This window comes from Meriones unguiculatus, chromosome 8, assembly GCF_030254825.1.
Source record: "Meriones unguiculatus strain TT.TT164.6M chromosome 8, Bangor_MerUng_6.1, whole genome shotgun sequence".
Lineage (NCBI taxonomy): Eukaryota > Metazoa > Chordata > Mammalia > Rodentia > Muridae > Meriones > Meriones unguiculatus.
The window spans coordinates 99729495-99756896 of NC_083356.1; the positions used below are offsets into that span (position 1 = coordinate 99729495).

The 27402-nt window shown below is 40.7% G+C and overlaps 1 protein-coding gene and 1 pseudogene across 26 annotated transcripts in view; both read right to left on the bottom strand.

Moving 5' to 3' along the window:
- Nucleotides 1-27402, bottom strand: part of Baz2b (bromodomain adjacent to zinc finger domain 2B) — a 288501-nt gene that overhangs the window by 91610 nt on the left and 169489 nt on the right. For 24 of the 26 annotated variants that reach the window (XM_060390226.1, XM_060390227.1, XM_060390236.1 and 21 more), the window contains 2 exons: nt 8418-8564; nt 4124-4174 (listed from right to left, as the gene is read on the bottom strand). In XM_060390226.1, the coding sequence (XP_060246209.1) occupies nt 4124-4174; nt 8418-8562 (196 nt within the window). In that variant the 5' untranslated portion in view covers nt 8563-8564. The remainder of the gene's footprint in view (nt 1-4123; nt 4175-8417; nt 8565-27402) is intronic. The other 2 variants (XM_060390238.1, XM_060390237.1) reach the window with 1 other exon arrangement.
- On the bottom strand, nt 21840-25378 carry LOC132655907 (large ribosomal subunit protein uL11-like; annotated as a pseudogene).

Below are 27402 nucleotides of genomic sequence, written 5' to 3' on the forward strand. Positions count from 1 at the left end.
AAAGTATATGAATGACAAGTAGGTACATGCAAATTTGCTCAGTATCATCAGTCCTCAGAAATACATTAAAGACAAGTGACCAGCCCTAAAATTGTAACATAAATATGTAACATTATATAGGCTGAGCATAAATGTTTTATATATATATAACACGCACACACATACATATATGTAACAAGAAACACAGACCATGAATCTGAGAGTGACCACAGAGTAAGTAAGGTGACACATGGGAACACTTGGGGGGAGGAAGGGAAAGAAAAAAATATATAATCATATTTAATTAAAAAAAAAATTAGGAGCAAAACCAGAGCCAGAGAGATGCTGTACCAACTGTGCACAGTAACTGCGCAGAGTTAACTCCTACATGCTGCTTGTAGAGGGAAAATGTTACAGGTACTTTAGAAAGACACTTGCCAAATTCCATCAAATGAAGCATACACTTAGAATATTCTCTAGCAATCCCAGCCCTCGGTATTTATCCAAGAGAAAGAGAAGGCCGTGCAACTTGAGCACACACAATTGCCTCAGGCTTACACACGGCAGTGTCCGCATCTGGTGAGTGACCTCACACGTTCCGGCATGGTTATAAGATGAAACATTACTACTAAGAGAAAAGAATGAACGTTACATAAATAATGATACAAATGTTTTGAAAGAATTATAAAGGACACAAGCCACAAAAGCATCCATGACTTCATTTAATAAAAATTCAGAAACAGTAAACTGGGGCAGAAAGCGGGCAGTGAGTGCCGGTGGGGAGATATGACGTAACGCCTCAGGGTGGGCTTAACCTGGGAGCTACGTGAGAACACGCCACTTTTCTTTTTATGCTTGTTTACACTTTCATTCACTTGAAAGCCCAAACATGCACTGCAGAGCATGAACTAAATTTGTCTGTGATCATATTCTGGTGTTAATAGACTGCATGGCCTCAGAATTCAGGAGTTGTTTTCAACAAAGTGAGTAAACTAATACAGTGAGTAAACTAACACAGAACAAGCGTTTGCTTTTCCAAAATGTCCAAATCAACTGAAAACAGACAAAGTCCTTGTCACATTTATAAAAATTCATTCTTCAAGGTTTTGTACATATTAACTTCCCAGCCAGCAATTCACTCCTGATCCACCCCAAACCCCCTGCCCATCCACATAGCTTAAAAAAACAACTGTAAGCAAATACTTGAGATTATGCCTATACATAAATATTATATCTAAGGAAAACACCAAAACGGAGTTTTGCTTAGTTACCTCTACTGCTTTATGAGAGGAATGAATTAAACATGACGAAGCAAGGAAATGGAGAGAGCAGTTGGGTGAACCGTAGTGACACAGGTTGGGAGATTTGGTGCCACGTCCTTAAGTGACAGTAGGCCAGAAAGAAGACTTCAGCTGAAGCTTTATTTTGAAAGCAGAACTGTTGGGATTAATATGTAAGAGTGAAAGGGGAGAAAAAAAATCATGGTTGAAATCACCAGACTTCCAGTACTTGACTCTAGTATTTAAATGAATGAGGACGAACTAAGAAAAACTGATTTTAGTAGAAACGAAAGCTTTTGGTTTGGATTTGTTCAGTTTGTTAAGGTTAAGATGTCTATAAAACATTTATTTTAAAAAAGGTGTACAATTAGAATCTGAGAACGTTCAGAGAGTTTTCTTTCAGGTACACTTAAACAAAGAGCCAAGAGAAATTTGCATTTATGAGTAAAGGAATCAGTAAAGAAACAAAACAAAAACAAACAAACGGATAAATAAAACCTAAGAAGCAGGAGCTAGAGAAATAGTAGAAAAACTACGAATGGTATAAGAGAACCTAAGAGGCAAGCTTAAGATTGGAAAGCACTGTGTTATGAACTGGAGCATCATGAGAGGCGAGAAAACACATGGTACTGTCTCTTTGAGAAAGCAGTTTCGCAAAAGCTTCAGAAAATATGGCAAGAGTCAAGCTGTATTTGGGTAAAAGAAGGCTTTTGGAAATCAGTCCTTATTTAGGTGATGGAGGAGCACCTTCCCACCCTCACACACATGAGCAGGAACATAAAGAAAAAGTAATGATACTACATAAAAAGAATGAAGTTCTTGAAAGCCCTTAATAATCTTTACAAAGGAAGCACAAATATTTGTATTTTCTAGAAGAGTTAAGAGCTGTATGTCTTTGCGTTGAGCACTCATTATTCTTGGTTCTTTTCTTACACAAAGAGTAAATAAGGGAAATGGCTCAGTAAGCACATGCACAGTTACTTCTCCTCCCTCCTTCTCCTCTCTTCCTGATCCTTGTTTCTCTTATTTTTGCACTGAGAATTAACTCCAATTCTCGTGTTTTTCTTGTTTGTTTTTGGACAGTTTCCCTGTGTAACCTTCGCTATTCTGGACTATGTAGAGCAGGCTGGCTTTGAACTAATAGCGTTCTACCTGCTTCTGCCTTCCTGAGTGCTGAGACTACAGGAGTGTGGCACCAGGTCTGGCTAAATTCTAATTTTTTAAACACCCACATACCCGTGGAATACATTATTGGCCCTTTTAAATTTTTATAGGTGCCAAGTTGTCCAGGTTGTCTTCCTTGAATTCACTATGTATCACAGACAGTCTCTACTTTGCAATCTTTCCATCTTTAACTGCAGGCACAGGCAATTACCTGTTTATTTAGGAAAGGGCTGGAGGGAAGGCTCAATTCTACTAGATTGTAGATAAGGTGGTACAATTATGAGGCCAACAGTTGTGAGAGTGCTTGAGTTGAACCAGAGGTAACTTCCTTAACAAGTCAATTGGACAGCAATATTCTGAAGTCATCATGAGATCCAGGAGTCAGTTATTCAATAGTTTTCTAAGTACCCAATTAGTCTGATTAAAACTCATTCTAGTTAAAAATACTTTCAGTGATTTATGTTATCCTTAACTGATCTGATACATATTATGACGTAAGTCAACAAGTGAGAATTCCAAAACTCAAAGCCTGAATCCAGTCTGTCACACTGGCCTGATACCTAATAATCATATAGTAAAAATAAAAGTGTTGGTATTCCTTCAAAATTCATATGTTAGAATCACACTGAGACAATATTGTGAAGCAGAGCCTTTGGGAACTAAGTTGGGTGAACTGCATCCTTACCAATAGACTAGTGTTCTTATAAAAAGAGAACTAGTTCTGTAGCTGTTGCCTCCTGAAGGGTGGATAGACACAGAACTCAATGACCAAAGAAAATGTACATGGCTCAGGGGTCTCCTGAAACTTCCAGGATTCATAAACTCCTCTGGAAAGATAATAAACGCAGTAATGATGGTTAGGAGAATGGTTTCCAGCATGCAGTGCGGACCGCAACCTGCATACAGAGCTCCAAGGATGCAGCCTTCTGGACTTACCATCCATGCTAGGATGGGACTTTTTTTCTTTTTTCCTAGTATGGGGCTTTAAGGAGCAGGTGTTGAGTCAGCCATGCTTATAAAATAAATGCTTCTTGAAGACTTCTACAAACAGCCCAAATAAACTCCACCAGGCGAGAGCTGGGGGGGAAATGTTTCTTTGGTCTGCAGCTGCTGGGGTGAAAAGATGTTTGCTTATTCATCCCCAGGGAAAGTTACACCGTGCCACCTTCTTACTCTTCCACTTTTATAGTAACTTCTTGAGGACCTGAACCTTATTCCACTGGAAAAACTATGCCACAAACTGTCTTGCTCCTTTTTCTACCATGCAAGAGGAAACAGAAGGTGGAATCTCTAAGAGAAAAGCTTTCAAGGCTGTGGGGTGGATACAGTTTGTCCCCTAAAATTTCTTGTTGAAAGTTCAGTCCTCTCTAGGTTAAAAGGAAGTGGATCTGGAAGGTGTAGGGGCTAATGGAAGAACTCCAGGGTTCAGAGTGCCACCGTGAGAAGTAATTAATGTCGTCCTCGGAACAGGCGAGTTCTCGGGCACGGCAGATTGTTAAAGCAACGCCACACTGTGTTTGCCCCCTTCTCCAAACGACGATTCCCTTTCTATTTCCCTGCCACATGTGTTGTAGGCCAGCCGGCATTCACTAGATATTACACATGATGTTCAGGATCTTTGTCATCAGAAGGAAATGCCACATAAATTACTGAGCCAGTTTTCTGCAACAATAGCACTAAAACAGACATAAGCCACTTACCAGACACTGAATCGGGCGACACCTTGACCTTGGACTTCCCAGCTTCAAGAACTGCAAATAACAAATGTTTAATACATATAAATTACCAACTCTGTGGTATTTTGTTACAGTAGCCAGATTAGACTAATCCAAGAGATAAGTAAAATGTTAAATATGTATGCTTAACCTTGCATACAAAGCAGGGCTTCTTCAGTTAGAAACAACAGCAGCAAGAAGTAAAATCATTGTAACTGGCTCCATCAAAGTTGGAAGTTTTATTTTTAAAAGATAACGTACAATGAACAAATACATGTATAGATCAGACTGTGAAAAGCTGTTTCCACAAATGTAATTGAAAGGCACCCCATATCTAAAATAATTCATAAATATTTTATGGGAAAAAATATGACTCATTAGAACTATGCTCCAAAGCCCTAAACAGGCATTAAAAAAAAAAAAAAAAAAAAAAAAAGAAACCCAGAAACCAGAAAGTCTTACAAAAAGCTGAATGTACAACTTCACTGACCAAAAGTACCGCATCTAGTGGCAATGCCAGGTTTTGGGCATCAGGACTGTAAAGCATACCTGGCAGAAGAAGTGATGCTCTAGGTACCAGAAATACATGCTTAGATATAGCAGTAGCTATACATAACAATGTCCCTACAGCATTATTTATCACTGACAAAACCCGGAAATATTGAGAAGCACTTGCCATTAACAACACAGATAAATAAATATACATACCACTTGCATATAACCAACGAAAGATGGCTTAGTTCTGTATCCTTACAAATGCATCCCCTCTTCACAGTTCTCACTATGTCACCCTTCAGTAACACACCAAGTCATGTCAAGGCTTCTCTTTATAAGCCTTCTTGCAGAAATGCAGTCTTTATATCCCTGATGAATCTATTACCAAATGCCTCTGAAACCTTGTTTTGTATCCCATTTCCAGTACTCATTAATCTGAGCCCTCATCGTTTTTCATTTGGATGAATGTAAGCATCTAACATAAATATAAGGCCTTCCTCACTTCTAGTTACATTCCTCTTACAAACGAATGCCACATGCCCTGCTCTGCCATCCAAAAGCACTGTCACTATACTAAACCATTCTTACTGGACAAAGTATAAGAAAACGAATGGTTACAGTTTACAAGGCATCAACTATATTTTGGTCATTACTTCATTTATCATAATACTGAAAGCAGCTGCTACTACTCCTGTCTTATAAATGAGCCAACTGAACCTTAAGAAAAGGTAATTCATAGAGCTAATAAATGGACAAGCCAAGGTTTGATCTCACGGTTTGACTGCAAAGTCCTTGCTTTTAATCATTACATTATGCTGCACAAATCCAAACGCATGTCACATTTAGTTAGAAATGTTCTACCACAGCTTACTCCCCAGCATGACCTCCTTCCTGTCTTTCTTCCTCTACCAAGCCAAAACACATATGACCAAGCCAGCTTTCCTTCCTTCCTAACAGAACTTCCATTTCACTCAGGCCATAATATGGATTGTTAAAACCCATACTTCCTGTCCTTCCTTGAAGCCAAGACTATCACTCACACAATTCTGGAGAAAGAGATTAAGTGAAAATCTCTAGCTGGGGCTTCTGGAAGAGCATTCATTCTGTTGGCATGCAAGCCTGGCTTAACTCATTTCTCTGGCCTCCTCTGAAGAGGTGTTCTAAATGGAGCACCACTCATGAAGCTGTGAGGCACACATGTGAGAATAAAAGCCCCGCACTTCAGGAGGCAGGTTTAAAATTAGGGGCATTGGAATCTGAAGACAACACACACACACACACACACACACACACACACACACACACACACTGAGCCTATCTGCATGGTTTGTTTCCTGTGCTTTCCTGTCATAGTTAATCATTGCTGTACCTAACACAGCCTAACAGCACCGAGACCTTAATCAGCTTGGGATCTCCTCAGTGTACACTGACGGATCACATTTATAGGGACTAACAATCATAACATGAACGTTCATTTTGACGTAACCATGCCTACTATAGCCTTAGCCACAGCCATCTTAGCTTATCAGTTCATAGGTACTGCCTGTGATTTAGCTTTTTTTTTTTTTTGAGGGGAGCTACCTCAAAAACAGATACACATACAACAAAAGCAGTAGAATATGGTACAGATCAATTATTATTTAAGTTTTTTCATGTTCGATCTTTGTAATAGGGCAAATAGCCAAACTCTGAAACAAATGTACGCTGTAAGGTTGACATATTCAATTATGTTTAACATCACTCTCTTAGCTTTTAGGTGGAGCCGTTACGTAGGTTGACACCTGAGCATCTGTGAGCCTGGCCATGGCATACACCAATTGCTGCTCTCTGTAAAGGCTCCAATGACATGCACCTGCCTCATGTTTTTGATTCCTGATAAATGTCCTTCCAAGCACGAGGAAGAGTGGGCCGAGTGCTCCTGTTGGCTTGTCTCTTACTCCTTACAGTTTTCGTTCCACATCCACAGCTCGTTAGACATGAAGGCTCATGCCAGGAATACCAGCACTTACGTACACCATGGGGAAGGAGTCTAAGCTACATCACTAGGTACTCTTTAAGAAAATCTGTGTCGGGGGCTGGCGAGATGGCTCAGTGGTTAAGAGCACTGTCTGCTCTTCCAAAGGTTATGAGTTCAATTCCCAGCAACCACATGGTGGCTCACAACCATCTATAATGTGAACTGATTCCCTCTTCTGGCAGGTGTAAATGCAGATAGAACACTCATATAAATAAATAAATCTTAAAAAAAAAAAAAAAGAAAAAAGAAAATCTGTGTCTTCCTTCAGTGGAGAGCTTTTTATTTTTGAGAGTCTATCTCTTAATACATTACTTAACTATTTTTATTTAATGCACCTAATTTATTTAATGCATTTGGTGAGCGCTGTTTAAATAATTTTTTAGGAACAGGTGGAGGTTTTTGTTTTTGTTTTCCTTGAGACAGGATTTCTCTGTGTGTAGCCCTGACTGTCCTGTACCTCTGTAGAGCAGGCTGGCCTTAAACTCAGGTGTTTTTTGTTTTGTTTTGTTTTAAATCATTCTTTATGGAAAAGAAAAATAATACTCACAAAACCAATAAAACCCTTATCTCAATAGCCCCAACTGTTCTTTCTGCAATGATACCTTTTTATCCAAACTGTGGCAATAAAACAAATCGTACGTTCTGGGGAACAATGTTCCATTGGTCCTAAGCATAATGAAATATTCTTGCTACAAATATCAAGAAGGCAAGAAAGACCTTGGGCATCTTTAACTGAGCTACTTCTCAGAACATTATTTAAAATGAACAACTTTAGGTGATTTAAAAAAACAAAACAAAAAAACATACATATCCTTAAAGTGGAGGCCTACTGTATTCAGGATAAAAGTGGTCTTTTCTGCCCTATTGCATCATCAATCCACAATTGATGAAAGAATTCTTGAGGTTATTGCTATTTTTAAAGATGAAAGTTCTAAGCTTTTTTTTTTTTTGAGACAGGGTTTCTTTGTGTAGTCTGGCTGTTCTGGACTCGATTTGTAAACCAGGCTGACCTTGAACTCACAGCAATCTGCCTTCCTCAGCCTCAGAGTGCTGGGATTACAGACGTGTGCCACCACACCCAACTGAAAGTTCTGTTCTATTGTTATATATAGGTCAAAAACATTTGAGATCAAATTGTTTAAGATACAGGGTTAGACCCCTGTAGTCATTCCATGATTTCATTTTAAATGAAAAGAAGTATCAGATAACACACAGGCCAAAGCAATGACTCCAGTAAGACAAGAAAACAGACAAGACTGACTTAAGTAGAAAGGAGTCTTCTTAAGGCATCTTTGTGTTGGAAGGCACAATGTGTACTTTGCCATGCTGGAGCTGAACCAGAGGCCTCAAAACTAAGTGGGATCTTTACCACTGAGCTAGAGCTTCCAACCCAAATCACTTCATTTCAAATAGGAAACACAGTATTATAAATGTTAAAGAAATATAAGCACCAAGGACTTCTCTCTTTCTTCCCTCTTTCCTGGGCCTGTGACTCTATACTTAGAAACATGTCCATAAACATAGTTACCATGGAATGGAGACTAAACCCTCAGGGCAGAGCTACTAGTGTGGTGAACAAGGAATAATCGGTGCTATCCCGGAGCAAAATCTAGACAGAGCAAAAAGACCGCACGTTTAACCCGGCAATTACAGGACAGGTCAAGAGAAGAAGAGAAGAATAACCCGACAGGTTATTCAGAGCTTGGCAGTATAACACAGAGCCCTGAAAGCAGAGCGCTCTCAAGTCGGTTTTGAAAGGATATTCACCACATGGGTTGGCTGTAGAGCTCAGAGAAGCAGGTCCCGTGGAAAGGCCGCTTTTGGAAACTGCTGAAGCCACAGGTGGAGCAGACGAGGACGTTGGCGAGGAAGAGGAGGCTGGCGAGGGTGGCAGCCGCTCTCCAGACTCCATATCTAGGACAAAAGGGAAACACCACATTAGGCAGAATTACTCCAAAGACTGAGGCGTGGTTATGCATTTTGTTTAAAGGTGTGGTACAAGTCTAGAAATGAAAAGTGAAATATGCACAAAATTCTCTTGAAAACGAAGTATCCTTTCCCAACTTAAGTCCTCAGTGTGAGAGCGGGAGGAGAGGCCCAGAAGACTCCGATTCCTCCATGCCTCTCTCATGGGACAGGGCAGGAGCGCCTGCATCCCCTCTTGTGCAGTGGGGAGCTGTGCATGTCGGCCACCTCACGTGGCTAGCTCTTCAGATTTGCTGTGTCCCGACTTGAGAACCCTCACCCTTATAAACCATTCAGCCCTAAACACTGTTTCGACAACAGAACATAAACTAAAACGAGCATTTATGAAGCAACTTTAATTTTATTTTTAAAACCAGCCCAAGCTTTTTAAAACCAGCCCAAGCTGGTTTTGAACTCATATAGATTCAAATGTCCCCCCAGCTCGATCTCACGGCGGGGACTACAAGCATGTGTCCCTGCAACTCAGCCTGAGACAAACTGAATTCTAGGAGCACCATATCCTTTAGTGAATCACACCGTCTGTGCATCTAAAAATGCCTAGTTTTATACAAGTGTATGAGGTCATCAACTTGGAAAAAAATAATTTTATATTCTTATTCTTCCCAAAGTTCTTCATCATTTCAAACCAAACCTAATTCTGTATTAATGTAAAGCAGTGGTTCTTTACCTGTGAATTGTGAACCTTTTTTTTGGGGGGTGTGTGATATATCAGATATCTTGCGTATCAGATATTTATATTACAATTCATAACAGTAGCAAAATTACAGTTATGAAGTAGCAACAAAATAATGTTATGGCTGGGGGTCAGCACAACATGAAGTGTGTTAAAGGTCACAGTGTTGGGAGAGTTGAGACCCGCTGTCCTAGAATGATGAAGAGTGCAGCACAGGCTGGGTGTGGGTGCACACGCCCACAATCTCGGATTCGTGGGAGATGGAGCGGGGAGGTTCACTAGGTAAAGGCAAACTTGACCACACAGGGAAACCCCTTTTTAAAAGGGAGGAAGGAGGAGAGTGGGAGGAGAAAATAGGGAAGAAGAGGGAGAGAGGCAAGAAAAAGAAGACATCAATTTGAACAAACTGTATCCTCATCTTCTCAATCTAGAAAGAAGTGTCTTTGTATGTCGTAGCTGACCAGGACGCCTCCATAACTTCCGGTGTAATGAACCTTCCCCACTGCCTTGCACATGAAGAGTGAGAGAAACAGAGAGATCCTGTTTAAAGTTCTATTAGAGCCACGTTTCCACTCTAGCCTTAGTATGAGCTGTTTATAATAACCAAATCAGCTGTTTATAATAACCAAATCACTCTGTAGCAGCTTTCTTAACGTACCTAGCTGCTGTAGGTTCAGCCTTACATAGGTTAGGCTTGCACTGAAATGGTGATACTCAAACGTGAAGACCTAAGAGACCATGGTCACGTTAATGCATATACTGATATCACAATTAAGCAGGGAAATCACAATGCTTAGGATTTAAGAAGTAAAAGCTACAGAAAGAAAAGAGAGGGTACTCATCTATTAGTGAATTTATGTGCATCACATTTAAGCGCTCACCATTTCAATAAATGTTACAAAAAGGTATGTGCAATATATTCTATTGGGAATTCACACAGAAACGTATTTTCTTTTAAAAAAATTATTCGAATACATCTTAAAATTTAGACACTTATAATAATGCAAGGTTTATGCTGATGTGTAATGGTGAACCCGTAAGGTACATACAATTTTTTCCTGATAAAAGACTCACACAAGGTAAGGGAAATCTTGTAATACTCTAAGCATTCCGAGTGAGACCACGTCAAAAGAGCTTCCTATGCAAGTCAACAGCCACTCTTCATGCCCCATTGTTGCTGTCAGTCACTTCCTTAGATGATAGGACTATGGAAAGTACGTTATTATAGAACCTTTGCCTTCATCAGTATTTGTCTAGGGAAATACAGGGTTGCTACTGATGGGCAAATAAACTAATGTTTAAGGGCTAGTTTGAGTCAGGTACACTGAGCTGCGGAGCTCAGAGATGATACATATATTAGCACCTAGGTTCTGAGGGGAGGGGTTGTTTTGTCTTTTAGATAAGGTTTCACAGTGGAGACCAGCTAGCCCTGAATTCATGGCCATCTTCCTACCTCTCAGCCTTCTAAGGGATGGGACTACGGTGTAAACCGTCAGGCCCAGCCTAACTTGTCTTCCTAAGCAAATACTTGTTTATATAATTACCAATGGCTATAGGTGGTAGTAAAAGAAACCAAAGAGATATTTAGGGTATTTGTGTTAAAATGCATATTAGTATTCACAGGCTCCATATGTCCTCGTCAGGCTGTTATGCTGTTCTGCCATACAGATCCTGTCTAACCCACTCCGCATGGGGTAGCCAGCATGCATTTCCATGGCTGCTCTAACTGCAGAGGCGCCTGTTGTACTTTTCTATACTAACTTCATTTTTCCTTCCAAATAAACAGGTCATAACTATCTTTGTAGATAGACTTTCATTGTAAAACTTTTCAAGTAAGTTACAATACTAATACAGATAATAAAATAGCCTGTTGTCATGAGTATTCACTATCCAAAGACAGTATTTAAAAATCAATAAAATTAACTCATTCAATTAGTTAAAGAAAAACGTTTTAAGACAAAAACATTTCAGTGTGTAAAGAACTGCCTGCTTTCAGACTCTGCAAGCGGTAGGGCATCAATTCAAACTCTGCTCCTGAACAGCCTTCCATTCTAACTCTGTACTTAAGAACGTCCTTTTCCTTGGGACCCAAACCATCACCAACCAATCGACTTTTTGTGTATTAAAAACTAACCTATATGATCACAAGATTAAAATGAATTCACTGAGAACATGATTTCCCTCCATGGCATTTTCTTCTAGAAGAGAATAGTAAAATATATATATAGGCACAGCTTTTAATTTTATGTTCTCCATAAGATTATATACTTTCTAGCCGGGTGGTGGTGGCACATGCCTTTAATCCCAGCACTCAAGAGACAGAGGCACTCTCTGTGAGTTTGAGGCCATCCTGGACTACAGACAGAGAAAAGTTACAGGCCAACTAGGGCTACACAGAAAAACCCTGACTCAAGAAACAAACAAACAAATGAAACACACAAACAGATTAGTTTCTAAGGTGTGACTAATGACTTCTTTATTTAGAAAGTTAACCAGTTCCTGGGTCCAGTGATTTGTTTACAGCCTCACTTGCCCAGAAGGCTGTGCTCAGAAGGTTAAGACTCAGAAGTTCAAATACAGCACAGCCCACATACACAGGTGAATAGATAGATGGGGGAGGGGAGGAAGAAGGAAAGGATGGAAGTATGAAGGGAGGGAAGAAGGGGAAGGGAGGGGAGAGGGAGGGAAGGAAGGAAGGAGTCATGAGGCAGGCAGGGAACAAGGCAGGTAAAGAACAAGTTAGGGTTAAAAATTACTACAACTGAAAGCATAACATAGAATTTGAGGCTCGGGAGATGGCTCAGTAGTAACGTCAACTTCCCACTCTTCTGGACCTGAGCCTGTTCCCAGCACCAATGTTGGGTGCCTCTTCTCTGAGGGAATACCTCTAAACAACTATAACAGTACAATGATTCAAGCTGATTTTCACAAACCTAACCCAATCCAATAAATGGAAAAATTATATTCTCATATTTGGTCAGAATACCTCTTAGAATCTAATATTTTACAATTTTTCCAAATTGTGTAAAACTGAAAAAAATGGCAGGCAATTGGAATTTGACACAATACTCATACTAGAAATGATAAACTTACTTCATTTTACTAAAATGATCTTTATTTGTAACAATCCTGAAAGCATGTTAACATCAGAATTGTGAAAAAAAGACGAAAGGCCACAAAAAGCCTTTTCCCTACATGATTTTACATACAAAAAGAAAAAAAAAAGAAATCAATCATCAGCTACCATTGTTGGAATTCGTGTACCCAAATACTCTTTTGTGTCACCACAGGGTTTATGAAGACTGACATCTGGCAGGCATAAGCCTGGACAGGTGCAATAGGGAAGAAACATGCGTTGATTGAAAAGTATAAACACTGTCAGCTAGCTTCCTTGTTTCACAAGCACAAATATGTTACTATTAAAAACGTCACTGTTTGGCCTGTTTGGTCTGGGGTATTGCTCAGAAGCAGGGTGCTTCCAGACCTCACGGGAGGCCCCAGGTTGCTGAGGAGCTAAAAAGCGAGTTGTTGCAGCAAGTGCCCAAAACTTAGCTTTGGAAGACAACTGCTTCCTGCTGGGAGTCGCAGGCTGCTTTGGGCAGGACCAGTTAAACATCCATCTGTAAAGGGATAGGCTTTGGTAGCTCTCTGAGAAAACAATCATTAAACAGGGAAAACTGCTAATCCCCAAGAGTCCTCAGTGGGAATGCAAAGTACAGAAGCAGATTCAGTGAACCCTCACACATTTTCAGGGTCTTTGTTTGACTGGTTTTTGAGGGAGGGTTCGCAGCAGCTACTCTGGAAGTCTCTTTGTAGATGGGGCTGGCATCAAATTCAGATTCACCTGCCTCTACCTCCCTAGTGCTGGGTTAAAAGTGTGCACCGCCCCATGGCACGGTCCCTCCTTTTTCTATATAATGCCGGTCGGGAAGAATAGCAGGACACAGTCACTACCTGCTTCTTTCACCTCGGTAGATCCACTAAGCACAGAGTGTTACAAATTCATTATTTGTGAAAATGCTTTTATTCAAGTTTTCTACAGCCAGCATAGTGACTCAGCAGGGAAAGGCAGTTGCTACATGATCCCTGAAACCCACATAAGGTGGAAGACAACCAGCTGCGGAACACTGTCCTCTGCCCTCTATATGTCCACACAACAGCAATGATAAAAAATTTAAATCTCTTAGTCCATTCAACAGATGGAGAACTAACCCCAGGATATCAGGTAGCAGACAGAAACAACAGCCAAACAGCAAATAAAAATGTTTCTGTTAAAAGATTGTGAGAAATATGAAGCCTCAAGATCTCACAGACACTAGACAACACTCTTCTGTGAAGGTACACATGGGCAAATAACCTTCTTAAGAAGCCTTGAACAGCCAGGGAGAGGTTGCTTAAACAGCCAGGGAGAGGTGGCACATGCCTTCCACAGATGCTGGGCATCGCAGCTCACGGGCACGGCAAGCACTCTGCCAACTGAGCTTTCTCCGTAGCCTGCGTTGCCTTTTTGTCTATTTCCAAAGGCGTACCATGCTAAATTACAGGTTTCTGATAAACCTTTTTAAATTTTACTATTGAGACTTCAAGATACCTGAAAATGAGAAAATAATCCAAAAGCAAAGTACTGGTTTTTTATTACTCAGTAAATAATCTATTCAGAGAATATCCTGTTTATCCAAAAGATTAGGTATTCTTTGGAACAAAGTATCTGTAGGGAAGAGGTTACCCTAGACAAATAGACATATGAGGATAGTAACAGGGATCTGAACATGTCTGTAGACCAACTAACCCCAGGAATAACCTAAGGCTTAAAAATTGACTAAGCTTAGAGATTTCTAACGAGAATATGAAGATTTGAAAGATAAAGACAGACAATGTCTGATTAACTAATCCGAACACAAGGCACTCCAAAGAACAAACAAGAGCTTTGTTCAACTAAGAAAGACAACTAAAATTTAACAGAAATACTGATGGCTGTTTTGGAAAATAGCGGCAACCAATGTACAGAACAAATAAAGCAACGTATCAAGCAGAAGTGGCTTCACCCTCTATAAACTGTGTAAGCAGCTGAAGAAATGAACTAAAATAAATTCTCCACTCTTCTCAGGAGAAAGAGGCAAGACATATATGACAAAGGAAAGAAATAAAAACTTCCCAAAAAGCAAACCGTTAAACATATGAAGAGCATGTTTATAATGTTGGCTTTGTCCTGATCACCCTAAGATCAGGCTTATTTTCCTAATATTATAACTTCCCTGCTCAAAAGTCTTCAAAGGAGCATATAACTAGAAGTTGTAGTGGAAGTTTTGGTTTCTTTAAAAACTCAGCTATATTATGTAAATATGTTTTGTTTTAATCCCAAGTGTGGGATATTAGTTTGGGCTTTAGTTTGTCCACAGCTGATAGTTGCCTCCTCTGGGCGTGGTCTTTGCCAGTTGGTAACAGCCTGCACAGAGAGGGGCGTGGACACACAGAGAGGGATATAAATATGGGACCCCAGAAAGAAAAGGTGTGGCAGTTTGGAGAGGTCAGAGACGGTTTGTAGAGCAGCAGGAGAGACGAGTCATGGCTCAGCAGCTTGGAGGAGACAGATGGAGGGGACTGCTTGCTGCGGCTGCTGTGATGGAGAGTGGTATGCCCCCAAAAGAACCCCTCAGCCCTAAACAGCCTGGAGAAGTAAAGGGGTCTGCGGCCACTCTCCCCACTAACCTAGGCTTAAAGGGTAGTTTGGAAATGACTTCAACAAAAAGTGTACTTACAGGAATGTAAAACATTTAAAGGATATTCATTAGCACATTACAATTGCAGAAGAGTAAACAATATGTGTCCATCAATGAGGAACTAGTCAAGTCTTAACTAAGTACAAGTTTTTTAAAGAATGAGAAGGACCTGTGCTAGCTCATATGTCAAGTGAAAAGGACAGGAGTTAGTCAGTGAGAACTCATTTGTACTCAGGACACAAAGATGCAAGGATGGCATAATGAGTGTATGTTGGCAGAATGTTTCTAGAAAAAAAAGATGAGAAACTTCTAATTGTAGGATAAAGGACCAGAGACTTGCAGTCCAGGTTGAGAGAATTAGCTTTCACTGTACATGTTTTTATACAATTTCAAGTTCTTGTATTGATGACAGCTAAATCAATGAAAAGAGAATGCTGGTTATTGTTGGAAATTAACCTTTGAAACATTGCATCTACATTTATTTCCGCAGTGTGTCACCGTGTATGAGTGAATCACAGTAAGCAGCAGAATGAAAACTACGCACAATCTGCTCAAATAAACCTGCAGCTTGGCCAGAAAGAGTCTAGAATTCAACCAGAAGGCCTAAAGAACTGTTGGTACAACGTGGCACAAATATGAATAGGAGGGTCTGCAAATACAAATCAGATGGAAGTTTATAAGCAATGGTACCTTCAGTCATGAAACAAATCCCACATGTAAGCCATGCCCTCTCGGATCTAATTCATCTCACTTTTATTTCTATATGGGTTTTAAATTTATCCATTTTTTTTACATCACCATATTTACCACACTGATCTATGTCACTAAGAGCAGAGATCTAGCAAAGACTAAGGGCAGAGGCTATTTTTCTCAATAAACTGGTACTGGTTTCTTTTACTAGTGGTGACTGATTTCGCATATCCACAAGGCAGCTGTGACAGACTTGAGAGCTATGGAGCAGAGAACATTATCTGACGCTGATGACAGCACTGTTTACAAGTAGACCTGCTTCTTCCTTACTAAAACCCATTTTCCATAGAGCAACCATTGTTAAAAACACATACATAAACTGAACAGTGATACTTTGCACCTTACATCCTATAATAACAACGCAGTTACATATAAGACAAAAATATAAAAGCCACTGATATGGCCCACAGAACCCCTCCATTTGCATCCACAGCATTACAGGCAGGCAGGGAAGCAGGCAGGCAGGGAAGCAGGGAGGCAGGCAGGGAAGCAGGGAGGCAGGCAGACAGGGAAGCAGGGAGGCAGGCAGACAGGGAAGCAGGGAAGCAGGGAGGCAGGCAGGCAGAAAGGCAGAAAGGCAGACAGGCAGAAAGGCAGGCAGGGAAGCAGGGAGGCAGGGAGGCAGGCAGGCAGGCAGCATTATTAGCTCAGTGTTCTTGGCAGCCAAACAAGCTCCAGTATTTCATGAAATGGAGCTACTTGCCATGGTAAACACATGAATGTTTTCTTGTACAATCTTACAATAAATAAGCTTTAAAAAACAACTAAGTGAAATTTTTGTTTTATTTTATTTTGCAGTTTGGGGCATATAACCAGGGATGGTCCCCAGCAGAGCAGACTAGCACTCTGCCTCAGCCCCTCATTTCTAGTTCCTAAGAAACTAGTTTGCAGGCTAAAATGAAAAAATGTGTGGGTCTATTGTTTACCCTTTAAATTTTCCACACACACACACACACACACATATATATTTAAAAATCTGAAAATAATTAAAATGAACTCACCATTACTTTAGGTGAAAGTTTGTTGAAGTAAATAAAATAAATAATTATAAAAGTTTAAAACACAACAATTCAAAAACAAAGTAAGTTGGTATAAACAGTGCTACAAATAACAACTATAAGAAAACTCATACAAATACAAGAAAAACTCGTGTACTTGTATTTGCAATGAAATATGAAGTGACGGTAGGTTAACTTAAATATAACATCACAGAGGAAAGCTTTTGACACTGTTAGCACTGCCAGCGTCAACACTGTTTAAACCTTCCTACCAACACAGTCACAACATTCTATGTTGAATGTTTTTGTACCAGGCACTATGCTAAGTAATTTCACTTCATTATTTTAATTACGGCAAATAAAATAAAATCTGAGTGCAGTTAGTATCTTCATAATTGTTAATTTTCACAACAGAAATAGAAAGCTTAAGTAACTTGACCTACCCAGAAGTCTTAAGTGTCAGAGACGAAAGATGTCTAGGAATGGTGTGGCACACACTTACAGGCCGTAGTATCTGAATTTAAGGCCAATCCAAGCTACATAGCAAAACTACGTTAACAAGCGGGAGGGGCGGCTGTGTAGCTGGGTGTCTGAGCAGCCGTGAGCAATGCCTACATCTTATACCAGCACCCTCCTTAATAGGACACCATTTGGTTTCATCTGTGCTACGCACAATTAGGATGCTACATTCATTCTGCAACGTGGTTTTGTTTGCTTGTTTGCTTGTTTTAAGCATATAAAAATGGAAGCAGTGGAGCAGACACTGGAAGCAATTAATAGATGGCAGAAAGTCAGTCGGATAAAAAGATAAGTGGGGTGGGAGAGTGGTTCACACCACAGATCTCAGCTTGGGCAAAACTCTAGGTCCATCTCCAAGCACCTACATAAATAAATACAAAAGGCTAAAAGCATAGAAAGTCTCTGATATAGCCTTTTCTTCTAAGATACAATGGTCCATAAAAGAAAACCCAACCATTAAAAAAAAAAAAAAAGGTGACAGCTGGGTGCGGTGGCATACACCTGTAAGCCCAGCACTCAGGGAAACAGGAGCAGGTGAGTATCTGTGAGCTCAAGTTCAGCACGGTCTACAACACGAGTCCAGGACAGCCAAGACTACACAGAGAAACCCATCTTTAAAAAAAAAAAAACAAAACAAGAGGCTGCTAACAAATCATGAAAATCTTAGAAAATTTTCTGTAGGGTATGCAGCACCAGCTCCCATCCCTCCCACATACTCTTAATTCTTGATTCTTGGGACATAACATAAATTCTTGTAAACAAATTAAAAATGGCAAAGGTAAGACAGAAACACATACTTACAGACATGTAAGTATTCTCCCTGTCCTTCAAAAACTGTGCATATACCCATACACACAGACTCACTGGGTTAATTCAATGGCATAAATGAACTTGAAGGGACATCAATAGATTATCCAATCTTAAAAAAACTGAGAGAATAAACATTTATAAACAAAGAGTTAAGGATATGTGAGAGACTCTCGGAAGGAGGGAACGGAACTGTAAGACATACTGGTTGCAGAGTTTAACATTTTGATTAAACACACACACAAACTATGATACAAAAAGCTGAGAAAGCTGTAGACTGAATAAATTCAAAGAAAAGTTGAACTCTAGACAGAAATACAGGATTTTCAATTAAAAGTATCTTTTACCAAATGGATTCAAGCTTTACCATTAAGGAAAAGTTACTACTATGAGGGAAGAACCAGAGAAATTCCTGTTTTCTCTTTTCTAGAAAGTAAATAAAGTGCTCCAATTAAACTATCATTTTCTCCTTGTTTTTTAGTGCATATCAGAGAATGGATCTTAATTTTCCCCTAAATTTCACAAATGCTAAGGTTTAATATATAGAAAAATGTGTGCTTTAATTCTTTTTGTGAATATTAAGCTCACTTATAGCCTAGATCTGTAACTGGGAAAAGTGGAATAAAACAGATAAAACTATAAAAATGAAACCTGTAATCAAATCTCTCCCTTGTCACTTTCTAATTTAAACCTTAATCAGATTGTTTCACATAAAAGGTTATAGTACACTAGTCTGAAAAACGCGGTGGGAGCTGTCCACATACTCAAGTTTATTAACGTGGATGCGACTCATCTTACCATACCAAACCTGACCAACATGAAATCAAGTTCTCTAGCACTTGTTGCCGGAGACAGCCCTGTTAGTATCATCTATATTCCTCTCCACAAAACGTCTCAGGCCGGGGCTCATGCCCTGCCCTTGGCAAACTGCTGTCCTTTTCTTTCCTTTCCTTTTCCACACTGTTGGACATCCCGCGCAGGGACACCTCGTGCATGCTAACCTCGCTAAGCTATCCCCTCAGCTCCCCAAAACTTGATCTTCTCCAATCATACTGAAACAGTAGCCAAAAATTATCTACCTGGTTCATTCACTCGGCTCCCAAAACCTTATCCGAATTCCTGCTGCACTGCTCTCTAATTTTCTCTGCCCCTGCCTTACAGCCACATATCAAATTCTCCCTGTCCTTCAAAACTTGTTTATCTCACTAACCAACATTCTTGCTACAGTGACAACCGAAAACAGGGAGAAGTCGAAGTTCCCCAACAGTAACTGCACTTAACATATGTTATTCTGATTGCAGCTATGAAAGTTAATAAATATGTCGAACAATCTGGAAGCTTACATGAAGAGCTCAATTGTAATGAGCCTTAGTGTTTCTATTGCTATGACTAAAACCAACTTGGGGAGTAAAGGGTTAATTTCATTTCACAGTTCTAGATAACAGTCTGTCACTGAGGGACCTCAGGAACTGCAGCAGAGGCCATGGAGGCCTCTGTCATATGGCTGCCCCTCATGACTTACTCAGTTTGCTTTCTTATACCATCCAAAACCACCCACCCAGGGCTAGCACGGCCCCATGTGAAATGGGCCCACCCACATCAATCATCAATCAAAAAACACAAAAAACAAAACCCCCACAGTTTTGCACACAAGTCAGTCTGGCGGGAGCATTTTTCTCAACTGAAGGCCACACTGATGGAGGCAGTTCTCTGAGGCCCCTCTTTGCAGATGTCTCTAGCTTAGGTTGGGGTGGCATAAAAACTAGCCAGTCATATCTTGTATTCTTGGGAATATTTTGCACACAGTAATTCCTTCTTAGGTATGCGTGCTTTTGTGTATGTGCCTAAAATTAATACTATACTTGAGTAGAAAAAGAGAAAGTCAGCTGATTGTGAGCATCCATTATTCACTCTTTCCTGACCACAGGGACACTGCCTCAGCTCCTTCCACTGTGCCTCGGCCCCAACATCATGGACCTTTCTCCTTCCTCTGAACTGACTTTTGTCAAGGCATTTAACATGGCCAAAAAATAATAATAAGCTCAGATATATGGTGAAACATTGCTGCCATTAATATCAGGGTATAAAATCCTGACAAGAGAACTGGTATTCTCTCTCAAATCCATTTTAGAATGACTACACACTTTACAAGGAAAATCATTCAATAGAAGTAACTGTCATTTTGGTAACACCATACCAAGACTTTTAATTCAAATTCAAAACTACAAACTTCTACTTTATCAATTTTCATATACACAGTCCTCATTTTTAATCTGTGAGAAATCTTAACTCACTGACCAAAATATCAGTCCAAGATACTTTTAGAATTTAATTCACAACCACTTGTTTGACTTATGTCACAACATGCCACCAACAATTCAGAATGACAATAGCTACCCTAACATATATTCTATTACGACAGAGTCAAACTACAATATCCAGAAATTACTTGAGATAATCTTCTCTGTGGTTACACCTTCAACTACATGTAAAAAAACAGGCCCCCTCATGACAATTCATTGCAATATTTAAGGGTAGATTTTGACAAGAAAGCAAGAGTCTTTATAACACAATCAGCGTACCAAAGGCCGCACAGAATGCTGGGGTGTGGCTCGGCAGGTAGAGTACTTCAGTCCAGCATACAGGCAGCCCTGGGTTTGACCCCTCCCCACATGAAACGGGTATGGTGGCCGGCACCTGTGGCCCCAGCACTTGCTTTCGAGGTACAGGCTGGAGGGTCAGGGTTCCTTCCAGTAGACTCTTCAAGGCCAGTCTAGGCAACAGCACACTCCTCCTCGTCGGGAATCAAAACAACACAACCAGAAAGCGGCGATACGCATGGCTGGATGGGGTTTATCACACACACGAGCGACACTCGGAGGCTCAAGTTCAAAACCTGCCATCAATTTTTGGCCTGCCTGGGCTACAGAGTGAGACCATGCCTCAAACAACAAAACACATACACAACAGGACAAAAAGGAATATATAAATCGTCACAGGCATAAATTTAACTGAAGGTTGAGCTACCTCACTAACATTCCCAGGGCGTAATAACTATAGCAGCATCCTTGCAGGAACGACTAGTGGACAGCACCGGGACTTAAATGGCTGACCTCTTGCTCAGTGAGGAAACCTGTTACATATTTAAAAAATTGGTAGCTTTCGGGTAGACACTACCTTAGTCAAGTTTTCTTGACAAAGGGTTGTGCCGGAAATTATTTGAATCGGCAGTCAGCTCAGTGGCATACCTGCAACAATCAACACGCCGCATGTTTTCTGGGATGACTGACTTTGACCATTGTCAAGAAGTAGGAATTTCATTAAATAAAACTTAGATGACTTGTAAAGGTTTCATTTAAGCCAACCACCCAAAAGGTAATGTCGGATGATCCTACCTACCTATTTCATCATTTCCCACGTTTTCACCAATCAAGACATGATAGTAAAAAGCACAAAAATGCCATGCCTTTTGCAACACTGTGGCAGAATCCATCAAAACACATGCTCATCTCCCTGTGCTTAAGGAGAACGAGTGGCAGGTAGAAGGGGAGGCTACATGGACACTGAGCACTGCAGACTCAGGCTCGTCCACTCACTGGTGCTCAGGATGCTGACGCCTTTCACTAACATCCCTCACACCAGAATTCCAGGAACAGCTGTTAAAAAGAATTGTTTTTTGAGAATAATTTTTATTTTTTGATGTGTAATTACATCATTTCCTCCCCTACACCTCCCATGGACTACCACCCCTTTTCTCTTTCAATCTGTGGCTTCTTTTTCTTTAACTGTTCTTACACATGTGCGGATTCCTAAGGCATAAATATAATCTGCTCAGTCCATATAATGTTATCTCCACGTATAAAAATCTTTCTCAGTGGTCAAAGCAAACGTGTAGAAAACACTGGCTACTAACCTGAACAATGGCTATCAACCCTAGAATTTAAGGCTTAGAATAGTCACAGGTCTAATAGCAGGTTAAAAGTTGTGGGTCATAACCCTCTAAGAGTTCATGAAATCTACATAATGAGATCATTTTTTTAAGTACCAAAATATTCTAAAGACCACTGGAAAATACCGATCTTCATAGGTTCCCAATAATTTGTGTTTTGTTTTGTTTTGTTTTTTTACAGGGAGGAGGAAAAGTCTTTTACTTTGAAGTAAATTTTAAGTGATAAAAGTTTTCATGAAACCAGTGTGTGCCCTCCAGCCACTTCCATTCGTGATGTAGGAAAAAGCATACATTATTCTGCTGAAAACACAGCATCTGACATGGAACTCAGTAGTTTACTGTCTAAAGACCCTGCTTTGATTCCCACAAGTCATTACTCCCCTACACCGAGGGAAAAAAAAAAGAAACTTAAGTTGCCATGACTCAAAAAATGGCTGGCAGGAAAACTACGCATGTTATTTGTCTCTAAATATAATCTAATCAAGTTCTTTCCGATATGAGAATCAAGGCTGTGAACTGAGATACAAGTTAAACGAGGTGGTACGCTACATTGTATTCTCGTTTGGTTGGTATTTTTGCACCTTGGAGAGGAAAGGGTTCTGTCTGGCTTGGTACGCTACATTGTATTCTCATTTTGTTGGTTTTTTTGCATCTTGGAGAAGAAAGGGTTGTTTGGCTTACGGGTTACAGACCGTCATCAAGGGAAGCCGAGGCAGGAAGCTGCAAGCAGAAACCATGAAGGAACCCTGCTTACTGGCTTGCCCACCCTAGGTCCTTATATACAGCCCAGGCCTCCTGCCCAGGCATGGCACTGCCCACGGGGGCCGGGACACCCCACAGTCAGTAATCAGGAAAGAGAACACACTGGTGGAGGCACTTCCTTCACTGAGGCTTCTCTTCCCGGAAGTCTCCAGTTTGTGTCAAGGTGGCAACACTAACCAGCACACACGGGCTGGGAAAATGGAAGGGCACACCCGGAGGAGCTGGGCAGCCCGGACAGGCAGTGTGGCTAATCCAGGTTCTGTGCCTTACAACTGTCCTTTTGGATTGCCTTTACTCTTTGAGCTCTTGGCTACACACTGAGCTTTTTGTGTTTCTCTGAGTTATTTTTCTTGCAACCTAAAGAGGCTGGCAGAAATTTCCGTAACAAATACCATGTCATACTAGCCTGTTCTCTTCGCTACTCAGGCTATTTACATGCCTGAGATATGTTTCCCTTTCAATATTCCAAACACCATATTGCATCAAGTACAGATGCAAGAGTCTTTTTACTTGATTTGGTTTTTTATTTCAGTGTTTTCTTTTTTTGCTTCTAAATGAACTGGGCATAGCACTGCACCACTGCTGACGTCATCTATGATGTCATGAGGACGGAAGCCGTCCACAATGTGGCCTACAGATTGTGCCATACCCAGAATCTCCTTAATAATTCCAGAAAGTTCTCTGGCTAAAGGCCGGCGCCATAACTGGTAGGAACATTGACAATCTCATGAAGAGTGATTATTTCCTCTGTGCATAATGTTCTGCTGCTTCTTTCTGTCTTCTGTGGCTCCTTGAGGGTAGATGATCCGGCCGAGGCCACCACTCATCTGGGCCTGTCTCTTCTGAGTGGTTAGTTGCAAAGTAATCCTCAGACCTTCCCAGCCACCAGGTGCCTTGGCTACAGACCCAGGGAGTTCTTGGGGGCCAAGGTGGATGTGGCGCAAACCTCGCCTCAGATGCACCTCAGGTACATACACAGCTTGATCTCTTTGAGGTCGAAAATGGGTTCCATGGTGAAGGCAACTGGTATTGGATGAGCCAGGTCCAGGATGACTGAAAAAAAGGCTGCACCACAGCCTCCTCTGGTCGTTTTATTCCTACAGCTGTAATTCACTAATTCCAGGTCACAACTCCCAGCTTTAGCATCTACCCAGGGAGCTGCTAATTTACTGACTTCTTACTGCTCTTTGTTCCCGAACTCTCTGTGTTCTACAGCACACAGTAGGATGTCTGCCCAGCCGTAGTTTCTGAATCAGTAAAATGGGTTGATTATACTTCAAAGTGCAACCCTAAGAGTGAAAGGGCCTAGCACTCTTCCAGCTGGATGCTTTGCCCTTCGATTAGTCACAACATAGTAGAAAACTGCTCTGATTTCCCAAGAGAAAGACACAAAAACAGGAAAGCTTAGTAAGTCAACGCCACGTCTCTGTAGGTTAAATGTGAGCAAAGGTGACTGAACTGTCCAGAGGACTCACAGCAACAAGCACCTTTCTCTTACAGGCAAATTTCTGATTTCATCAGTGAGACCGTAAAGTATGTTTCCAGTCGCAGCATTTCTACCTTCCACCACGTTTATTGGGATTTAACCCAATTACTAGCTGAGTAGTATTTATGTTGTATTGTGTTGGCTGATCTGAGTTTTAGAAACACTGCATTTAAGGTAGATTGTATTCTGAGATATTCTGAAAATTTCTTGTATGTGTCTGTGAGAACTTGTTCTGATTTTCAGTGGACTGTAAGTACCCGTGAGAGTGTATCGTCATATAGAGTATGTTCAGTTGAACAACTAACCTGTTCTGATCTATGGCAGTTTTATTGCTGTTCAAAGTCAGTAACAACTTGACCAAATGTCTGTCATAGGATTTTAACCCACTAAAACAAAGCTTAGAGGAAAGAACGCTGATCAGCTAGCTTTACACATTTCACTTAGCCTATCACTCAAACTCAGCCGCCAGGAGGGTTGTCTGTGTGCTTACCCGCGGCGATGCTGATGCTGAATAAAGCCTCCTAGATCCTTTCTGTCCTACTCTCCCCAACTTTCCATTCTTGTTTTTATTTTAAAAATGTTTTTGTGTGTGTTTTTTTCTTTTAAGACAGAACTCCACTCTTCAGCTCAGGGTGGTCTTGAACTAACAGTGCTCCTGCCTCAGCCTCCCAAGCGCTGGAATTATAGACACGAGTCACCAGGCTTGGTTTCTTTCTTAGTTTTTCTGTTTGATGACTTCATTTTTTATTTGTATAAGATTCTGGTTTCCCTTAACGGTCCTTTGATATTCACTAATTTCAGTGTTTCCGACTGCGTTGTTGAAGGTCTTCACATCCTTGCTAAAGCTAGTATTTAGCAGTTGCAATCCTGCATTCCAACTTTGCCGTCTGTTATCCCAACCACACAAACAAACAAAAGCATAATTTAAACTTTTGGTGAAGTGATGGCTGCTGTCATATTAGCTCATGCCATATGACTCTTCCTGATCTTCGTTGTTCTCTTCAGAAACAACAGTTTCATCATTGCTGATGTTTTCCTATCCTTCTGAAGCAGTCAATTTCTTTTAGGTAATTCTACACTCTCAGTAAGCCATAGGAAAAAAATGTAATAATACTCTATCTAATGTCATCTTATTTCCAAGTAAAACACACACACACACACACACACACACACACACACACACACATATTAAGCTGGAGGTGAGGACCCACGATACTGTCATTAGCACATGTGCTTTGGATCTGGGGCTTATGGTTCCCTTTTATAACAGCATAGCTAGTCTGGCTTGTTGGAATGAGGTTGTGAAACAAGTCTGGCAAGTGGTGATTCAGACTAGTTAGCTCCTAACCTGAGCTCATGTGGCTTAGCACGGTGACTTTTGCTTTGTTGTCTGAACGCATACAACATGGTTTAAGATTATTAAAAAGAGGGACGCCTGAGAGTAGCCTGGACTCCTGCACTATTATCTCCCTACGCCACATATGAAAAGTACAGACACTCTGCATTCAGTCTTGATCAGAGGCCAGAGTCAGGAGTTACTCAAGTCTAAACAACATTCTATCGGCAAGATCCAAAAAGATTGTTTTCAACAGCTTTATGGAAATCTGATTTGTGTATCATATAATTTTTCAAATGTCATTTAGTTTACAGTGTATTCACAGATTAGTGCAGCCATCAGCACAGACAGTTAAAATATTTTCTTAAATCACCAAGAGAAACCGAATTCTTCATTTTCTGTCAGCCTACACACAGCTCTAAGGACTGGGGTTGGGGGTTTCTAGGATCTTGGCCTCGTATTCAAAGACTGGGAAATAAAGGCTCAGACAGATGTACGGGAGAGGAAAGGCAGCTTTATTCTCAGTAAAGAGGCGGTGCACATTCGGAAGTGCGCAGTCTCAAGGCTGACAGCGGGTCACAGGAGTGAGGGTTCTCAAACCTGGCTGTTCCGAGCTTCCCTTTTATGGAAGAGAGAGGAATTTGGTTCTTAAGGGGTGTGGAATGGGCAGAACTCTATTTTGGTTGATAGAACTGTGAGTTCAAACTGGATGACATGAGACCCAAACTCTCTCTTTTGAAAGAGCAGGTTTTGGGATTACAACTGGGCCCTAAAACAGGCAAGGCAAGTGCTCTTCCACTGAGCCAAACACTGAGCCCTGTGATAGGCCCTGTCTCAAACACCGGGAAGCACAAGTCTTCATTTCCTGTCCAGGGAACACACTTAGCATCTCCTACCTAAGTTTTCCTCTAACACCACAACTCAACTCTGCAAGACACAGGAACAAAGGGTTTGAAATCCTTCTCTACAACAGCCTATGGACAGATATACCCAATAAAATTTTAATTGAAGAATGAATAGAATGAATGAAGAATCATCTACAAGGACTGACATGTTACAGACATTTCCATTTCCAAAGTCATTAACCTAAATCAGCGAGGTCTTGTCATAAACTAGTCAGAGTGAGTTCCAGGACAGCCAGGGCTACACAGAGAAACCCTGACTCAAAAAACACAAACCAACAAACAAAAAATGATGAACCAAATACCAAGCTCTGTTCGATCTCTGTAAAAACATACTATAACATGGTCATTGAGACAAAGATGTGATTTTGACTTTTATATTTGTCCTATTGTTCAATTAACTTGATCTACAAAGTATATGATACAAAATACTCTGATGATAGCTTCTTGTTGGCACAATAGCCTTTTCTAGGAATTTTCATTTTCTTATACAAAAATTAGAATTTTATTATTTTATTTCACTTAGGTGAACATTTTGTCTGCGTGTATTCTGTGTACCATGTGCATGCCTGGTACCCAAGGAGGCCAGAAGGAGGCATTCGAGCCCTTGGAACCGGAGTTACAGATGACCGGGAGCTGTCACATGGGTGCTGGGAACCAGGCCCTGATCCTCTAGAAGAGCCATCAATGCTCAACTGCCAACTATCACCCCCAACAAAGTCTCATTATGGAACATGGGGTAGTCTTGAACTCATAACCGAGATTAAGGCATGTGCCGCTACACCCACTTCTCCTGATTTAATCCATTGTCAAAACATTAAGATTTAGTTTGTCGTTGACTTCGCCTACCCACATTTACAGAGA